Consider the following 17,069-nt stretch of genomic DNA (forward strand, 5'->3'; position numbering starts at 1 on the left):
GTTAAGCTATTGAATTTCCAACTTTTTTCAAAAGTCAGAAAGATATTTTGAATTATTGAGTAATGGCTAAGGCTCGGCAGTTTTGGGCACCAACAGTACACTGAGACCGCCCCTGTTTAAACCTATACTGCACAGCATACCAACATTGAGAGAACACCTCCCAAAAACATGCAGTTCGGTTTACACACCAACAAATACCGCAAAATGAGACAAAAGCCGTATGAATTTTTGGGAGTTGTCTTCCACCTACCATTGCTATGCATCACTCGCCAGCTTTTCAGAGGAAGGCAACTACAGCTCTACATTACTGGAGTACATAGTGTGCCTTGCACAAGGGATGACATTTGGAATGCACAATCCACCTGTTGGTTCATTCCACCTAACTCTAAAACTTTAAAGTTGGATTTTGCGTATTCTTTATTTTAGACAAGCGTGTAGAAAGCGAGCATAGAATACAGAATCACAGGCACACATAAAATCATGTACTATGTTTGTTGAGAATAAAACCAGTTTTTTAGCAATGAATGACAATTTATTTCATTTATATACATGCAATTACAATACCGTATATAAAACAACATTCAACTTGACAGCGTTGACTGCAATCCATCTACAAATAAATCACGTGCTGATTAACATCTAACATGGAAGAAGTAAGCAGCGTGGTTTCCACTTCTAATGTAGTGGAAAAAAGTATTGCTGCATTCAACACAAAAGTATACAAAGTGGCAGCATCAGCTGGACATGCTTAATGCCAATTCGTAAATGTTAAAAGAAATACATAGAAATATTCCATAAATGCAAAAATAAATGCATAGAAATAATCATTTTATTGCTAACCTAATGCGCATAGTTGCATTATACACTGCATTGTACGTGTGCAAGCATGCATGAAGCAGCTTGCGTTTTGTAATGTTATCACAATACAACTACACTATACTGCGCAGTGTAGTTTAACAAGACACTATAATTTTACACTCTATAATTTACACTGTTTACACTCTATAATAAGACGACTGGAACTAGCCTACAGACATGACTAGCATAAGATACTATTACTAGCCTACGGTCATGACTAACATAGATGCTGCTACTAGCCTACGGTTACGACTAGCATAAGATACTATAAATGTCCTACATAGATTGTGTTACTAGGCTACGGTTAGGATTAACATAAGAGAACCACTGGTAGCCTACTGTTAGGACTACAATAAGATAGCCTATTGTTAGGATTAACATACATTGTAAAATGATAAGATAACTACAACTAACATATGGCTAAGCTTCATCCTGAGACCTGAACGGTTGGCACACTGTATAGCAAGATTGGAAAGAAAAAAAGAAAAAAGACATTGCGCTTTCAATAATATGAAAGACATGCGTGCATAAATTCTAACAGCCATTACTCATGACTATTGGTAGCTAGAAAAGTGAGCATCGAAACACCAGCATCGGAACATCCATTATCTGTTTTCAGCGATGTCCTATGCTTGTTCACAATAAAGCCCGCTTTTGAGAAGAGGCACTCGGAGCTGCAACTTGTCGCCTGCTCTGCCAAATAAGACCTCGCCACAAGATGTAGCTCAGGCAACATTTCACCATAATGTGTCCACTACTCGCAGGGGTCATCATCAAAAGACAAAGCGTGTTTTTTTGCCAAGGTCTTATACGTTTCCCACTGCGTCAACGCCAATTGCTCCGGTGTACATTTGTCAGTTGCAGAATCGCTGGGCTCCAAAGATGCCATAAGAGAACCGAGTCTTGACTTTTTCGCAGGTATTGCATTGTCTACTCCAGGTGCTGTAGTAGCTGCTGCTGAAAGATATGACTTTATACATATAATTATTACTGAAATAGCTCTTCAACAACTCAATCAATGATGCAGGTGATGGCTTTTCCCTAGCAAAAAAGGAAGGAGTGGCCTCTGTTTTAGTAAAGACAGAGTAACAAAAAGTACAAGTAGACTACTAACTATATGTTATGTAGTTATCTATGCATACGAGTCCAATCATGTACATGTACGCAGTGATGATAGGCTTAGCTAGTGGTAGTGGTACTAGTAGTAGTGTAACTAGTAGTGGTACTGGTAGTGGTAGTAGTAGTGCAGTAGTATTGTTGTTATCAGGCATTCTGGGTTTAGATAGAGTTCACCACAATACTTTTGCAAAGTAAGAAAGAAGTATGATACTACACTGGTTGGACAAGCTAACGCTGCCATAGATAGTACTTATAGTGTACAATACAAGAAATAATGAGCATTATTTATAATTTATTTAGCTTTGATGTGAATTTTTTCAATGGTTGGACATTGGCACCAGACTACTATCTGACTACTATCTAGAAGTAATAACGGCTTGCGTTTGTCGAAGCTGTAGTACACAGTAGTACTTGTAATGTAAGCCGAGTTTGATGTTACAGATTGGGACTCTCACCCTATGAACATCAAGGACATAGCTATCTTCAGCTCTTGCAACTTAAGCAATTCATTTTCTAGAGGGTGCAACACTTTATAACAGTTTGACTTTGAGTTCGAGTCTCGAACAAATAATATTCTAATTAATTTTGCTGCCTAGCTAAAATTTCCTTTCTATTTGGATTTATAAAAAAATAGCACGGACACTAAAACTGCAATAAATGGCAAGTCAATGTTCAAGTGTCTATCCGATTAGCATCAATCTTTATTGAATCAAAATAAAAAAAAAAAAAAATGATGATCCGCACCCATTCATATGATAGATTTAGACTTAGAGATTAGAACAAAAAAATCAATTGTCTCTCAGCCATACCAACTAATGCACCAAGTTCAGACATAAGTCTAAAATGTGACCACTCATGGCCTAATATCGAGTAAAATAAAAATTAAACAATGGAAGCATTTATCTTCTATGATACTCTCGCTGTCTATTCCGGGATGACTACTCTTCTTCTTGCAATGGATTGCCTCCTGCGACGAAACATCATCTTCATCCACCAATCAATCAGCTCTATTTTAGCGCAACTTTTACCATCTGACAACAGTCGCTCGGTCTACTTGGGGCGTACCGACACAGCATGAACGCTCACATATTTGTTCGGTATCCTCGCTGCGCGAACACCCGAACCGCACCGCGCGGTTCCATTGTGAGGTTTTGACCACTCGATTTTAAAAGCAGGTACCGCGAAAAAACGGTAATACCTACAAACCGCCTAGCTTTAGTAATGGCACAATCTTTTAAATTTCTTATTTACATGGAAAAAATTATGAATATTTTACTTCCTAACTTTTTAAGTTTTCAGATGAAACACTTTACCGACACTAAACTTTATATTTTATTAGCTGTTTTCTGCAGCTGGTGTAGCACATTCCATTGACCTGAAAAGTGTGGCAAGTATAACTTTGCACTCACATATTAGAGAAGTATGCCAGCAATTAATCATGTCAAACGTTGGAATTTTCAAGGTTCACTTATCGTTTAGTTTTACTACCTTAATGTGTTAATAATGTAGGTGACAAATGGCAACTCACAGCTAGTAAATTGCTTGATACTGCAAATTTGTCTCAAGCTAATGAGTTTGCAACTATTTTTCAAAAATATGAAACATTCAGAAATGGTCTTCAAAATTGCAGATTTAAGATTTCTTGCAGATTTGAAAGAAGGTCAAACATTCAAGATTCTTATCACCTCATTCAATTAGTACTTGATAATGCTAGGCACACTATCTTTACTAAAAAAGCTAGTTGGTTATGCTAGCTGATACTTGTTAACTAAATACTAGTTATAGTTTCTCATAACAGCCATTAAACATGAATGTGTTATTGGCTTGCTAACATAATTAACAAGTACCATTGGTTGCAAGTTCGTAAAAATGTATATAAATAAGTTTAATTTGCGCTAAATAAAAACAATTTCTTTTATAATAGAAGATTTTGAAAACAATCTTTAGCCAGTGGCACTTCGTTCAAGTTTTCTGTCAGTGCACCAGTAGACAAAGATATACACTTTAACTCAAAATAGTTCAAAGCCTATGAAAAAATATTTGTAGCCTATCCTTTTATTAATGACAAATCACAAAAGTTAATATCAACTTCTAAATAGAAGCCTGGTCAGATTCAAGCTGATTATATTTTATATCACCAAATGAGCTATTTTCCTTTCCTACTTTACGACTATTCCATTCAACTACAGTTCTAAAGTAGTAAGGGCGTGTTTTTATACCTAATTAATAATGACCTAGTGTGTGAACTGCCTGCATTGGTTGTCAAATTCTTTATTGTCCAATGCAGCCGGCATATGTAAACAGCAGGGCAAGATAGGCTGTGAAAAATACAACTAGTATTTGTTGACAGTCGCACTGGTAGTTTATGAATTTGCAACAGTAAAGTTAACATACAAAAATGTATGTAAAGTACAACACAACTCGTGATTCCTTAGGTATAGTTTAAAATGACTGTTGCGCCAACCAAAACTGAGTATTGGCATAAAATGAGACATGTTTTGAAATTATTGTAAATTCAAATAAAACGTAACAGTGTATCTGCTCAACAACTTTCTGACATAATGCAATCATTGATAAAAGCTGCAGCAAACAAAAAGCTTATGACTTAAAGCAAGTCATGATGATTTGCAGATGTATAATAAATGTTCAGTTTCAGTTTAACTTCCAGAAGTTAAAACTAAAAGTGTTCTCCAGAAGCAAATTGACAACCTAAAATGAATTGCTTGTTGGAGCAGTAACCGTTTCTAGTTGCTTCTTTTTCAAGTGAGCTCTGCCTGAAGAGAGAATGATACGGCTCAGATGTTTTAATAAATTCAAATAAACAATTAATCAGTTTATTGAGGTAATAGGTTATTATCTTTCTGTTTATAGTTCAGCTGAAGATTAAATCATCTGCTTTTTCAACATTTAGGATTGACCATTTCAGCTATGTGTGAAGTTGTATACCATACATACTTTAGCAAATAATGCCAATAATTTGAAATTACAATACTGTTTTACAATTTATATGTTTGACTAACACAGAATGAACTGCTCACAACCTTTAGTACAGTTTCTAACTTTTATTAAAGTATCAAACATAATGGTGAAAACTATTCCATAACATGAGAAAAAAGAAAGATTGAGTGAGAGAGAGTGAGAAAATCGCTATATCTATTTTACTAAAAAATAGATATAGCGATAAAAAGAAAGAGAAAACGGGAGATAGAAAGAAAGGGATAGAGATGGAGGGAAAGTCGCGATTTGCAGTTTGTTTAAAATAAAAAATGGGAATGTGAATTTTTGTTCTTTCATCATTTTTCTACTGTGTACCTACTGCAGCATTCAGTTGATTTTCATGATTATCGTCACTATTAACAGACTGTAAGTTCACTACAGACATAATTTTAAAAAGAATAATTTGACCGTGCTGCTCTTGCTGTAAGAAACGAAAACGATAACTTTTGATTTGATTTTTCTATTGATCTATTATCTTATCTATGATTTTTTTATGATTAATATAATGATCATAATGCATATTATACAAAATAATAATATAACTGTGTATAGAATAAATGATGTAACTAATATAATTTGTAGAAAATTCCAAATGATAACCGAGATTGATGATTGATATAATTGATTCCATTTATTAGCTATAGTTAAAAAAATCTGAACAGCGCTAAAGATGAGTCTGAATAAGGAAGCTAAGTAGGACAACAACAAAACTGAGCTGAACTAGCAAGATAGCGAAATGTTGCGAAATAATAAATGCGTGCAATTATTTTATGCTAAAACTAATCTACATGCCAGAGGGACTGGTTCAGAATTCTCAGAGCAATGATTGTTAGGCCCAATTTGATTGTTCTATACTTCCAGGGATTAACCAATTAAAACGCCGTGATTGTTATGGGAGTGCGCATTAGTTGGCTTAATTGACCAATGGCACACAAGTCGATTTCATACGTCATATATTGATGATTACCAAAACACTTATGTTTTTTGGTAGACCTGTGTTTGGCTAGCTATATCTCAGCTTCTGGTTGGTCAATCTCCTTGATTCTTTTTTTAGAACATCAGTCAACACCTCAAGATAAATAATAAAACATAATAATCTTATGTTTTTCCTATTCTTTAATTAAAGTTTTATCATTTATATGTTTCTGAATTTGTTTTTACCATAATGGATAATGCTGAAATTGCCATGGCAAGCAACATATGTTTCCAAATGGCATATACAGTCAGTAGAAAAATTGCCAAATTTAATTTCGAGAGAAATTATTGTTGATATCGTGTGGCAGCAAAAATTTGCTCTTATTGAAAAGCATTGTGCTTTATAGATTAGGCAACAAAATTTTGAAGAGTGTCATCTCATTGCATGGGCGCGATTATTAAATAATACGTATTTTAGTGCGTGATTTCAATATTCGGTATATGATAACGACTCGGATTAATAAGGCTTGTATAACTAAGTAGTAAACGGCATAGTTTGAAACTTGTGGTTGCAATATCCATGAGTTCAAATCCTGCAAAGAGTGAAATTTTAATCTTAAAATTTGAATAGCTATAGCTGGACATATCGATGGACATACATACACACATACAGACACAAAAACTTTGAGAAATATATAAATATAGATTAACTTATGCTAAAGAGTTACTAATATCATGCTTTATACAAAGTCGTATCATGTTTACTAGAGTAATAGTGAGAGATAATTGCTTCAACTCTGATAAAAAGCTTTGAAAACTACAAGTAACATATTTTGAGTTTTTTTTTACAAACCTGAGTGATTTGGTCAAAATTGCATGCAAAACAACGCTCATTTTTAGGTTTTGACATTTGCAGAGTCTGTTATTACCCATAAAATTACTTGAAGGTTAAAAAACTTTTAACAAATAAAGTGCCTGATCTTTCTTACCAGCTGGATTAAAGTTTTCACTAATTTTTTCAAATTGTTCTCGTACCTGCACAAGTTTGTTTTAATTATTGACATTTTAATTCTCTCCTTTACAGAAGAAAAGACCAAAAATCCAAGTAAAGACTTTTTGTCATTTTTGGCAATTCCTGGGTTGTTTGTAATGTTTCTCATCTGGGTTACTATAAAGTTATCAGAGACCAGTCGAACTACTGAGCTCACACCATTCTATTATATATCTGTAAGTTGACCAAAAACCTTGATGTAAATGACTCAGTCTTGTCCTTGTTCGATCTTCCTATCTAATGAAAGTATGACATTTATGTGCCTGCGCCATCTAATCACAGATAACGAGCTATAAACTTAGTAAATATTTTAAATACAAGCCAATTGCATTTCAAACCACTCAAATATTTCTTGAAATTATTTTTTTCAAGAGCAATGACAGCTGCTAGTTCTCTATTCTAGTTAATACAAAGTATTCAACATTTTTATTTCAGTATCATAATCATCTTCTACTGTATATAAAACAACATTGCTAGGTTTCTCTCTCTTCTTAATAAGTTTCATAAACATGTTTGCAATAAAACCGCTATTTCATTGTGTTTCTAAAGCAATTATTTTGCAATATGATCTCAAAAAGGCAGTAAAAATTGGCCATGCATTTTTGTAAAAAGTGAAACAAGTCTTTTGGCTTTATTTCAAATTTTACTTAGCTGTGATAAACATCATTACTATAAAAGAATTGTAGGCGTCTGAGTCAAGCTTGCTATCTAAAAGATGTTGGGCACCAACTCTATTTTGCCAGAAGTGTAATGATTTGATGGGGTTCTTCTACAACATCGCTTACGATATGTCTTCGGTTTTAACTTTCTACCACTCTATTAGCTAGTGATATTATAACTAGCTTTGTCAATGTTTGCTAGGTGTAATTATTCATCATTGCAGTTATTTATGATCTTAAAATAATAAGATTACAGTTTGACAAATAAGGTCTGTTAAAAATTCTCGAGTAGCATAAACAAGTTATAGGTGGAATGGCTCAAAAAGCGTTCGACCATGACCTGACCCTGAACTGCCACCTCTTTTAGTAGCATGATAGAAGACTTTCAGATGCGATCTTTTCTCATCAGGAGGAATAGCCCTAGTTGAAGATCAGCAAACACAAAATTTTAGAACATTATGTCAGAAAGTATCGGTAATTGTTATCATTTGCAATTGTTTTTTGATGTGTGAGATAACTTGACTACCAAAAATGTTTCAAGATTAAAATACGAAAATTCTTAATATTGGTTAAATGCTAAAAAAGTGCAAAAAGGCATTACTGGCTTTTATCGTTGGAATAGACTATATTGGCTATTGAGCTTAAGTTGCAGCGCCACTCGTCTGGGCTGCGTCGGACTCTGCAGCTACAAACTTCACTTTGTTTGATCTAAGAGCATAACCGTGATCAAGTTTTTCCAGCTTTAATCTTGAAACACTTTGGCAGCCAGGCTATCTATCTCAAACACTAAAAGGAATGGCAAATAATAACAAATATCAATAAATTCTGATAAAATTCATTAAAAAATTGTTTAAGTTTATTTATCCTTAAGCTGTAGCATCGAAAATTTTTTTAAAAAGCAGTCTAAAGGTTTGGTTTGAGTTGTTTCCTTACAAAAATATTACTCAAACCATAATTTGTGTGTTTCTAGTGCTTCTGTTCATCTTGATAGAAACTATACTAGTTGGGAGTGGTAATAAATGATTAATAAATAGCTTTACTAAATGAGTATAATTGCCTGATCTATCTTGCAGTTTGGTACCTCTCCTTCTATTATTGGTATACTCTATTCCATATGGGCACTAATGAGTACTGCTGGTATAGCGGTTGTGACAAAGATTGCGAACTAGGTACGTCAGACATTATCAAAAATAAAATTAGTAGTATAATATAGAATATTAAAACAGAATGTTTTTGCATATAAATAATAGAACGCATTTGAATTTTATAGAGTAATATTATTAGTATATAGTTAACAGTGTTAGCATTACTAAAATTGATAAACAGCTTTATGCTGGAAAAAGCATATTATTTATAAATAATAAAGTCATATGTACTTTTTCCAGGGCAGTATGTAGCACTAGTCAAAAATCTTCAAAATCAAAAAAAAACATTCAACTATTATTAGTAATAACGCTGCATTAAAATGCTTTTTATTATTCGTTGTAGAAAAATGTGCCATATCTAATGTTGGCAACATGGATGATTATTGTTCCACTTTGGTTATTTATTCTGCCATCTCCATCTGTAAACTACTTCTTTGGTGGCAAACGGTTAGTATATAGCACTGTAAACGCTTCAACGTTACCACATAGCTGACACATAGCTGACAGATATATTTATGGACCTTTGTTTAGCTCCAGAGTGAGGCTACTCGATCATTTGATGGTTGGCAAAGATCTGCCTTCACAAGACCATGATGGCCTTCTTGAAATCATTCAACTATCAGAATGACAATAGTTAGATTGGAATAGACAATGCACAAAGGAAAACAATAATAGTTGCAAATAATTGTCTCATGCACTAATTTTATTTTATTTCATAAAAATCTTGGAAATAGCAATCAAGAGCGAAGCATTTTTGTTAGAATTATTGGAAGATACTTTCCACAAATCTGATAGCTTTGACGTACACCTTGCTTAAATTTGGAATCCTTCAGGAAGGTTTTTGTAAGGGTGTGATGCATTTTTATACGTAAATTTTAGGAGTTAGTCATTGGTATAAAAAGTTTATCATATACTTTGTATGTGTTAAGTTTGTCATATATACAATAAGTTTGATATATATGTATTAAGTTTTTCATACACTAGGTGTAATGAGTTTGTCATATACATGATGTTTGTCAGAAGTGTAATAATTTTGTCATGAGTGTAAAGAGTTTATCATGTATGCAATAAGTTTGTCATCTATATGATAAGCTTTTGTTATATGTGTGTTGAGTTTGTCATAGGCGTAATTAGTTTGTCAGAAATGTAATGAGCTTGAAATAAATGCGATGAGTTTTTTCATAAAAGTAAAGACTTTGTCATAAATGGTATAAGGTTTTTCTCGATGTGATAAGTTCCCAAAAGTGAAATGAGTTCATCATAAATAAACTCATTCAAAAAGATTTAATTGACAATTCAAACATCTTTTTTTGCAACAAATTTGAAAAACTTTGTGTAGCAGTTATAGACGTCCACACACATAATTACATACATTTACTTTAAATACTGAACGCTTTCTCAAGCATAAACTGACTTCACAGTTACAATAAATAAGATGAGAGAATCAGTATATTGAACATAGGATGTTGTTTGACTATATCAATGAAATTAAAGGCTTACTGTTATGCTTTAGGTATTTCGTGCTGACATCCGTAATAATGTCGATAGTGTCTTTCGTCGCTATCCCACTCTATATTCTTCCCTTCTCGATTGCCCTTCGGCTTGCTAGGTAAGTAGCTAACATACTTCTTCTTAGGTTGCTACTTCAACACATGTGGTCACTTTTTATACAGTTATCTCTTTATAATTTCTTTCGTTTTTATTAACGTGCTAGTACCAAAATCTTCGCACCCATGGACTATTTTCTGCTAAATTATATAATAGTTGTAACACGTTGTACAATTATTTATCTGCTAATAATTTAAAGCAGTCTACTTCTTTAACAGTTGATTCTTGTTTAATATTTAAATATCTCTAACAGCACTTCTAAAAGTTATTGATATTAGAATTAGATTCTTTTTGTAAAGTTCATGTTTTTTAGCAGTGATAAATTATGCTTGTAAAATGTTTTAGCAAAAACTTTAATCTTTCATGCAGCGTTTAGTCTCACTATATGTCTCCAGCTTAAAATAAATGTTAGACATGAAAAAGATAAAATTTACTCAAATTCTTTTATCTATTAACTAATCAGTGAAAAACTCTGGGGATTGAACTGGCTCTGCACTTTTGAGTTTTTATTTATCAAAAATAATTACCAAATAAATTAGCACTGAGCGTTTATTAACTTGGCGGCTTCATAATTATGCGGTGCAACAGCTGTTGCTAAAATGGATTTATTAGTGATCTTTAAAGAAAAATCAACTTCACCACGACACTTTTTTAAAACTAAAAGACCAAATCAAATGCAACTAAAAGTGAATTTAGAAAAAACGTTTTTACTACTTGCACTAGGAATCTGCTTAACTAGCCAAACCTAAACATTGTTCCTTTTTTTGGAATCACTATTATTAGTTGTGGCTTAATATTTTCACCATATTCTAACCATAAATAATGGTTAAAAGGAATAAATAAGGTTTATTCAACATGACTTTACAACAAACCATAAGGAGCAAAAGCTTGTCAGAGTAACAACATTGGTATGTTCAATCCGTATATGTATAATTCTAAGTTTTTGTCTGTCTGTCATCAGTCGTATGTCCAGTTAATAGTGATTGGTTGATACGTGCATACTTACAGCGCTTGCTAGAATGTTTACAGACCCATACACTATGAAAGATCCTGATGTGTAATAACTATATGCACAATTAACCCAAAACAAGGCAAGGTATTGTGCTTGGCTTCACATCCGTGCATCTGGATATACAGGTTTGATTCCTGTGAAATGCAATCTTTTTTTTAACACTGGCTTCAGACAGACACTGCTCTCATTTTTGTAAAGATTTAGACTAGCTCGATTTACTAGCTTAAGTTACTCAAATGCCTACACTACTTGCCACTATTTATAAGTTGTTTTAAGTTTTTGGCAAATATGTAACATGATAGTTAAGAAATGTTTTTCAGCAATCTGTTTTAGGTGTGCTTTGAGCTTTCAAATATTTTGATCATGCATTGACCTGACATACACAAAAGTAAACAAGCACCGTCATTTAAAAATTAGGATGGTAAACAATGTATTAAGTAAAGCAAAATGTTAAATAGTTATATATTTCACCCAAAACCTTTTTATTTTAACCCTGAGCATTCAACTAGTTTCAAATAAAGCTTAATTTTTTTAGCGGCGTTTGGTTATTAAACGCCGTTAAAAAATTGCGTTTTGGCATTTGGCTAAAATGGTGTTTTAAATCAGTACCCTTTCTAAAAACAAGTTGAACTGACTGTTGACTTTGTTTACAAACACCAAACTTTGCATTTAAATTTTTTAAAATTTTCACTACATGCATTTCTGTAAAAAAACACTCCTAAACAGATTTTACCACATTTTAAGATTTAAATTTGCAAATTGTAAAACTAAAGCCTTTGCCTATAGAATTTGTCTTTAGAAACTTTTTAGATCATTTTTTTTTTCTCAAAGTACATTTATACCAAAAAGATTTATTGGAGTTGCTTAACCCCTGAGAAAGGCAGAGATAGAATGCCTTCCTCTCTGTTTACGACTTAAATTACGTTTTTACAGATACTTTACACCCAACCAACTCAAGCTATTATTATACAAAATTGATCACTTTTTTAACCCCTGGAATACAAAATTGATATTTATTCCATTTTGATCAATTATCACCATGAACACAAAACAGAAGTCACACCTTTGCTACATATCATATACATACTAATATTTATTTTATTTAAAAATAATAGTAATAATTTAATACATCTAATTTCAGTTTTTGCAATAATTGAACAAAACAAATGACTTGGATGCGGGTAGTTCTAGATAAAAATTGTTGCTACAACTTGGTTATTAGTTGCTCAGTATTTAATAACTTTACCCCCAGTTTGAGTAGTCCTTTAAGAGAACAGGATGCACTACTACTTTTCTATGGTGATATTTTTAGCGCCGTTGTGAGATATGATTGGTAAAATTCTTGTTATATTTGTTAATGACGGCTTTTACAAGTGCACAAACATAGTAGACAGCATTTCATCAAACTTGTGTAGGTGATTGGAACAAAGCCATTTTTACAAACAGTTTGTATTTTAAACCAAACTGAATTCAACAATGTTGAAGCAACTTCAAAAAATTGTTCTGGTGTAAACAAACATTTATTCTTTTTCAGGAAACTGTTTAGATTATTTTTTGGTCTTGGTGCCGCTTTTTGCTCTAAACTACAATCATTTATAGTCATCTGAAACTAAAAACATTCTAGAGATATTTAATACATTTTAATATAACAACAAATTAATTTGTCTTTACTTATTTACGATGTACAGTTTTAAACAGTCTAAAACTGAATTAGTTTACTAAACATGTAGCTTAGTGAAACAGTTTGTTGTTTTTGTAGCATAAATGGCTACCCAGAAAACAGTCTACATACTTATGGAATGCTGACTGGACTCATGAACAGCGGTCTCTGTTTAGGCAGCACTTTGTGTCCTATTCTGTCTGGAGTCATTATAGACAATATTGGTTTTGAGTGGACTCAAACTGTAATTTCATCTATCACAACTAAAACGGTGTGTATGAATTGCTTATCATTAGTAGTTGTGTGTCAAAAAACTATAACACTTCAAATTTCTAAGTGTATAATTTATATATATTTTTAATTTATAATATATATTATAATTTTCAAGTGACTATTAAAATTTAACACTCAGTTTATATCTTTTAGGGAATGAAAATCTTGCCACCTTAATAGTAATATGGAAATTGTTTACCAAACCTCCAATTTACACAAGCTGTAGTACAAAGTTTTATATTCACTCAACTAAGCATTAATAATAGATTGACTAGATTTGAAAGTATTTCCATTGAAAATCTGTGATATTAAAAAAAATTCAAAGTTTTGTAGAATACACTTCTAGGTGTGCACTCTTTGATAACAATAATGCTGTAGGGTTTGGAACATAGAATCTAAACTTTAATGAGTAACTGCTATAATGTTGTTGCAGGCAATTATTTTTGGGAGTTATCTAATACACCTTAAGTGCACCGATCAGCTTTCAGCTCTTTTCATGGAAGAGGAAACAACTGCTGATACCAAATATGAAAGCAGCAAACAACAGAAAACTGAGCACATAGCTGAAGCCTGTTCAGAGCAAATGAAACTTTGTTTACAGGAGCCAATAGTATATACTGAAGTTCAACTTCAACCAGGTGCTGAACTTACAACCGAGAATTAGTTGATTAGAATTAGAATTTTAATGCTAAAGCAATATTATTAATTTAAGGTTGTCATAATTTCTAGCAGCTAGTATAAGTACATTAAAAGCCTAAATCTTAATCTCCACAAATTGTACATTTTATGTACGGTTCACACTGATCTATTGTGCATATGTGTGCAGCAAAACTTTTAAAGTTATGATCTACATACCTACTCATGCGGTAAATAACTGTATATTTTCATTTATAAATCATCTTAGTTATTACTGCTTACAAAAAAGTAAGACATAAACACTTACATAGCTATATCAATTCAAGTGAGATGTGGTTTATACTAAACCAAAAATAAATATGGCCTACCGAGCTTGTCAAAGAAACCTGTTTGCAGCCATGTTTGAAGTTATCTTTGACTTGAAACTCCAAGTTTGATTATTGTTATTCATATTCTAGCTATTTAGTCTTGGTATATACTAACTTGTAGCTTGTAGCAACACAATAAAATAGCTTAAAACATAAAAAGCTGTGAGAATGAGCATTAATAGCTTTAAGTGTTGTAATAAAATGTGCTCACTATTTGGTATCACAGTAAACCCAGTTTCAACTGATTGAAAATTTGTTATCTCAAATACACATATGTAAAACATTTTGCTTTAAATATGATATAGGAGAGTCAGTGAGTAGAAACTATCAAATTATGTGGTGCTTTCATCTTTATATTTATCTTTCTCTTTTATTTTCTTGCATAGTCTTCTACAAACATTATAATAAAACAAAAAAATGCTAAAAAACCATCTAAAAGTATGTTTTAAGACTTATGCAAAATATTTATCAAACGTCATGAATAGAAAATGAATTGCAAAAAATATCAATTATCTATTAGCCTCCTTGCTACATGTGTCACAAACTGATGCATAGGTTTTGAGAAGTTTCATCCATAGCTACAATGACAGGCACTTTTGTGGAGCTGCAACTGAATAGGTAATAGATTAAAAAAATATTTGAAAAGTTCTAAGCTTCTAGGTAAAAACATACTGTCAGAAAATTCTGTTTTGCCGCCTCCTCCATCAATCTAGTCATGGACAAATACTCTCTAATGCAATAGTTGCATAACCAGCCTGAACCATTGTCACACCACAAAAAACAAATATTGATGAATGGGGAGATGAGGGAAATTTAAAAAGGGACCGTGCAAAATAAATAGCTTGGTATAAATTTATAATGCAGTTTGATGTTATGCTTTTGGCTATGCAAAGAAAAACCAGCAACAAATAAAGTAAGATAATTTTGTGAGCAAAAAGTTATTATGCAGCAGAAGTGGCAACAATGACATATCAACTTCTTCTTCGCTGCTAATCTTAATCTCTTATGGCATTACACGCCTGCGACTCGATTCTGCTGCCAACACCTGTGCAAAGTCCGATAAATAACTGTAGCCTCACGATGATATCTGTCTACCCAGACTACCACATGCTGAAGGTTTTTTGAGGCTTGAAAGGAAGAGTACCCAAGTTCCAAAGTTTATTGCTCTCTTTCAACTGGCTTCTTTTTACCTCATCACTGGATCGCAGTTGTTAATATTGTAAGTTTGTTAGCTAGTCTATTGGCTTTTAGTACGAGCTTATTTGTAATTCTGGCAAATCAAGTTAAAGGTGGCCTTTACAATAAATACAGACTTTCTCAGGTGTTAACAAAGTATTTGAAATTGTTCAAGTGATATATAGGCTGTTACCTGTGTCAAACTGCCGGTTAATTTTTCAAAAAAGGAAAGCTAAAAAAACTGTACAAATTGCAAAAACATGCATTTTAGGCACTACAAAAACAATTTAGATGATCAATCTAGCATTTCATGTAAAAAAATTTTTTTTATAGATATGACTTTTAATATTTTTAACAACTAACTATAATATATTATAAATGGCTCTTGAGTTTAAAACCTGCTGTTGGGGATGTACCTGCAATGACGGTGCTCATTAAACATGCTTTGCATTTTGCATGTAAAAATGTATTTTTCAAAGCGCAATAGAGCTTTCTTTAGCCTTTGTGGAAGTTGACTAAGCACTAGGACTAGGACTGATGTTTAATCATCTGATGTAAGCTATGATCTAAAATCTGAATGGAATCAGTGCCATACTTTAAGAACATTAGTACAGGTACTTTATGAGCATTTTACTTTCTTTACAAAATGACGTGGTTATAGATGATTAAGATAGGACAAGAGAGTTTTATATACTGTGTACTCAATTTGCTAAATGAGCTCACATTAAACATATTGAGCTCTTGCACTTCAACATAGCACACAACCTATGAAAAAATATTTGTGTCCTATCATTTTGTTATCAAATGATCGCAAATTACTTCAATGAAAGGTGAATTAGAGGTCAGAAGTGGTGGGATTAGCTTCATCAATGGCAGTATTTCTATTTCATGCTGTTATGATTATTTCTTAGAACTACAGCTACGAAGTAGCAAAGAGTGTAAACTAAGTCCTAGTTATTAATCATCAATTGAATGACCCACTTGTTTTGGTTGTCAACTTCTTAAAATAATTCAAGGTGGACTGAATATATAAAATAAATATATAATAATATAATATAAAATAAAATTTTCAGAATGGGCCGAGAAAGTCTAATTGAACATGTACAGCAAGATAGTCGACTCTACCTGACCCAGGTGTTTCAACCCATAGTAATAGCTTATGAGGAATACATTTGCATACAAATAATTTGCATAAAGCAAATATGTTTCAGATGCTTCTTTCTTTTCTTTTAAATCTTCTCCTTTATATAGATTCTTAATTTCTAACACCAAACATCTGCATCTGAGCTGACTGGTCTTTTGACTGTATCACCTATTCAAGCTGGCCTGACTGACAGCCACAACAATGCATAGTACTCCGCTCACAGCAGCCACCCACGGTATTAAAAACATGCCAATAATATTTGCTGTCAGTAGCTCTGGTAGTCTAACGAATTTACAAAGGGAAAGAATGTTAAGCTACAGAGGGGTGTGTAGAGTACAACACTGCATATAATTCCTGAAGCATAGTTTAAAATAAATATTGTATTAGTCTAAGTATTGGACTTTGGCACAAGTTTGTACATCCTCTATTTACATGATGCAAGTTTATG

General features: G+C 32.7%; 1 protein-coding gene across 2 annotated transcripts in view; it reads left to right on the forward strand.

Moving 5' to 3' along the window:
* Nucleotides 1-9,101: 9,101 nt before the first annotated feature.
* The window catches only part of LOC137401607 (MFS-type transporter SLC18B1-like), a 35,674-nt gene continuing 27,706 nt past the window's right edge, over nucleotides 9,102-17,069 (forward strand). Inside the window, exons 1-4 of one of the 2 annotated variants that reach the window (XM_068088039.1) lie at nucleotides 9,102-9,191; nucleotides 10,258-10,353; nucleotides 13,124-13,295; nucleotides 13,731-14,090. In XM_068088039.1, coding sequence (XP_067944140.1) covers nucleotides 9,106-9,191; nucleotides 10,258-10,353; nucleotides 13,124-13,295; nucleotides 13,731-13,961 — 585 coding nt within the window. In that variant the 5' untranslated portion in view covers nucleotides 9,102-9,105 and the 3' untranslated portion in view covers nucleotides 13,962-14,090. Of the gene's footprint in view, nucleotides 9,192-10,257; nucleotides 10,354-13,123; nucleotides 13,296-13,730; nucleotides 14,091-17,069 lie in introns of those variants that run through there. The other variant, XM_068088040.1, reaches the window with a different exon arrangement.

This window comes from Watersipora subatra, chromosome 8 (genome assembly GCF_963576615.1).
Source record: "Watersipora subatra chromosome 8, tzWatSuba1.1, whole genome shotgun sequence".
NCBI lineage: Eukaryota > Metazoa > Bryozoa > Gymnolaemata > Cheilostomatida > Watersiporidae > Watersipora > Watersipora subatra.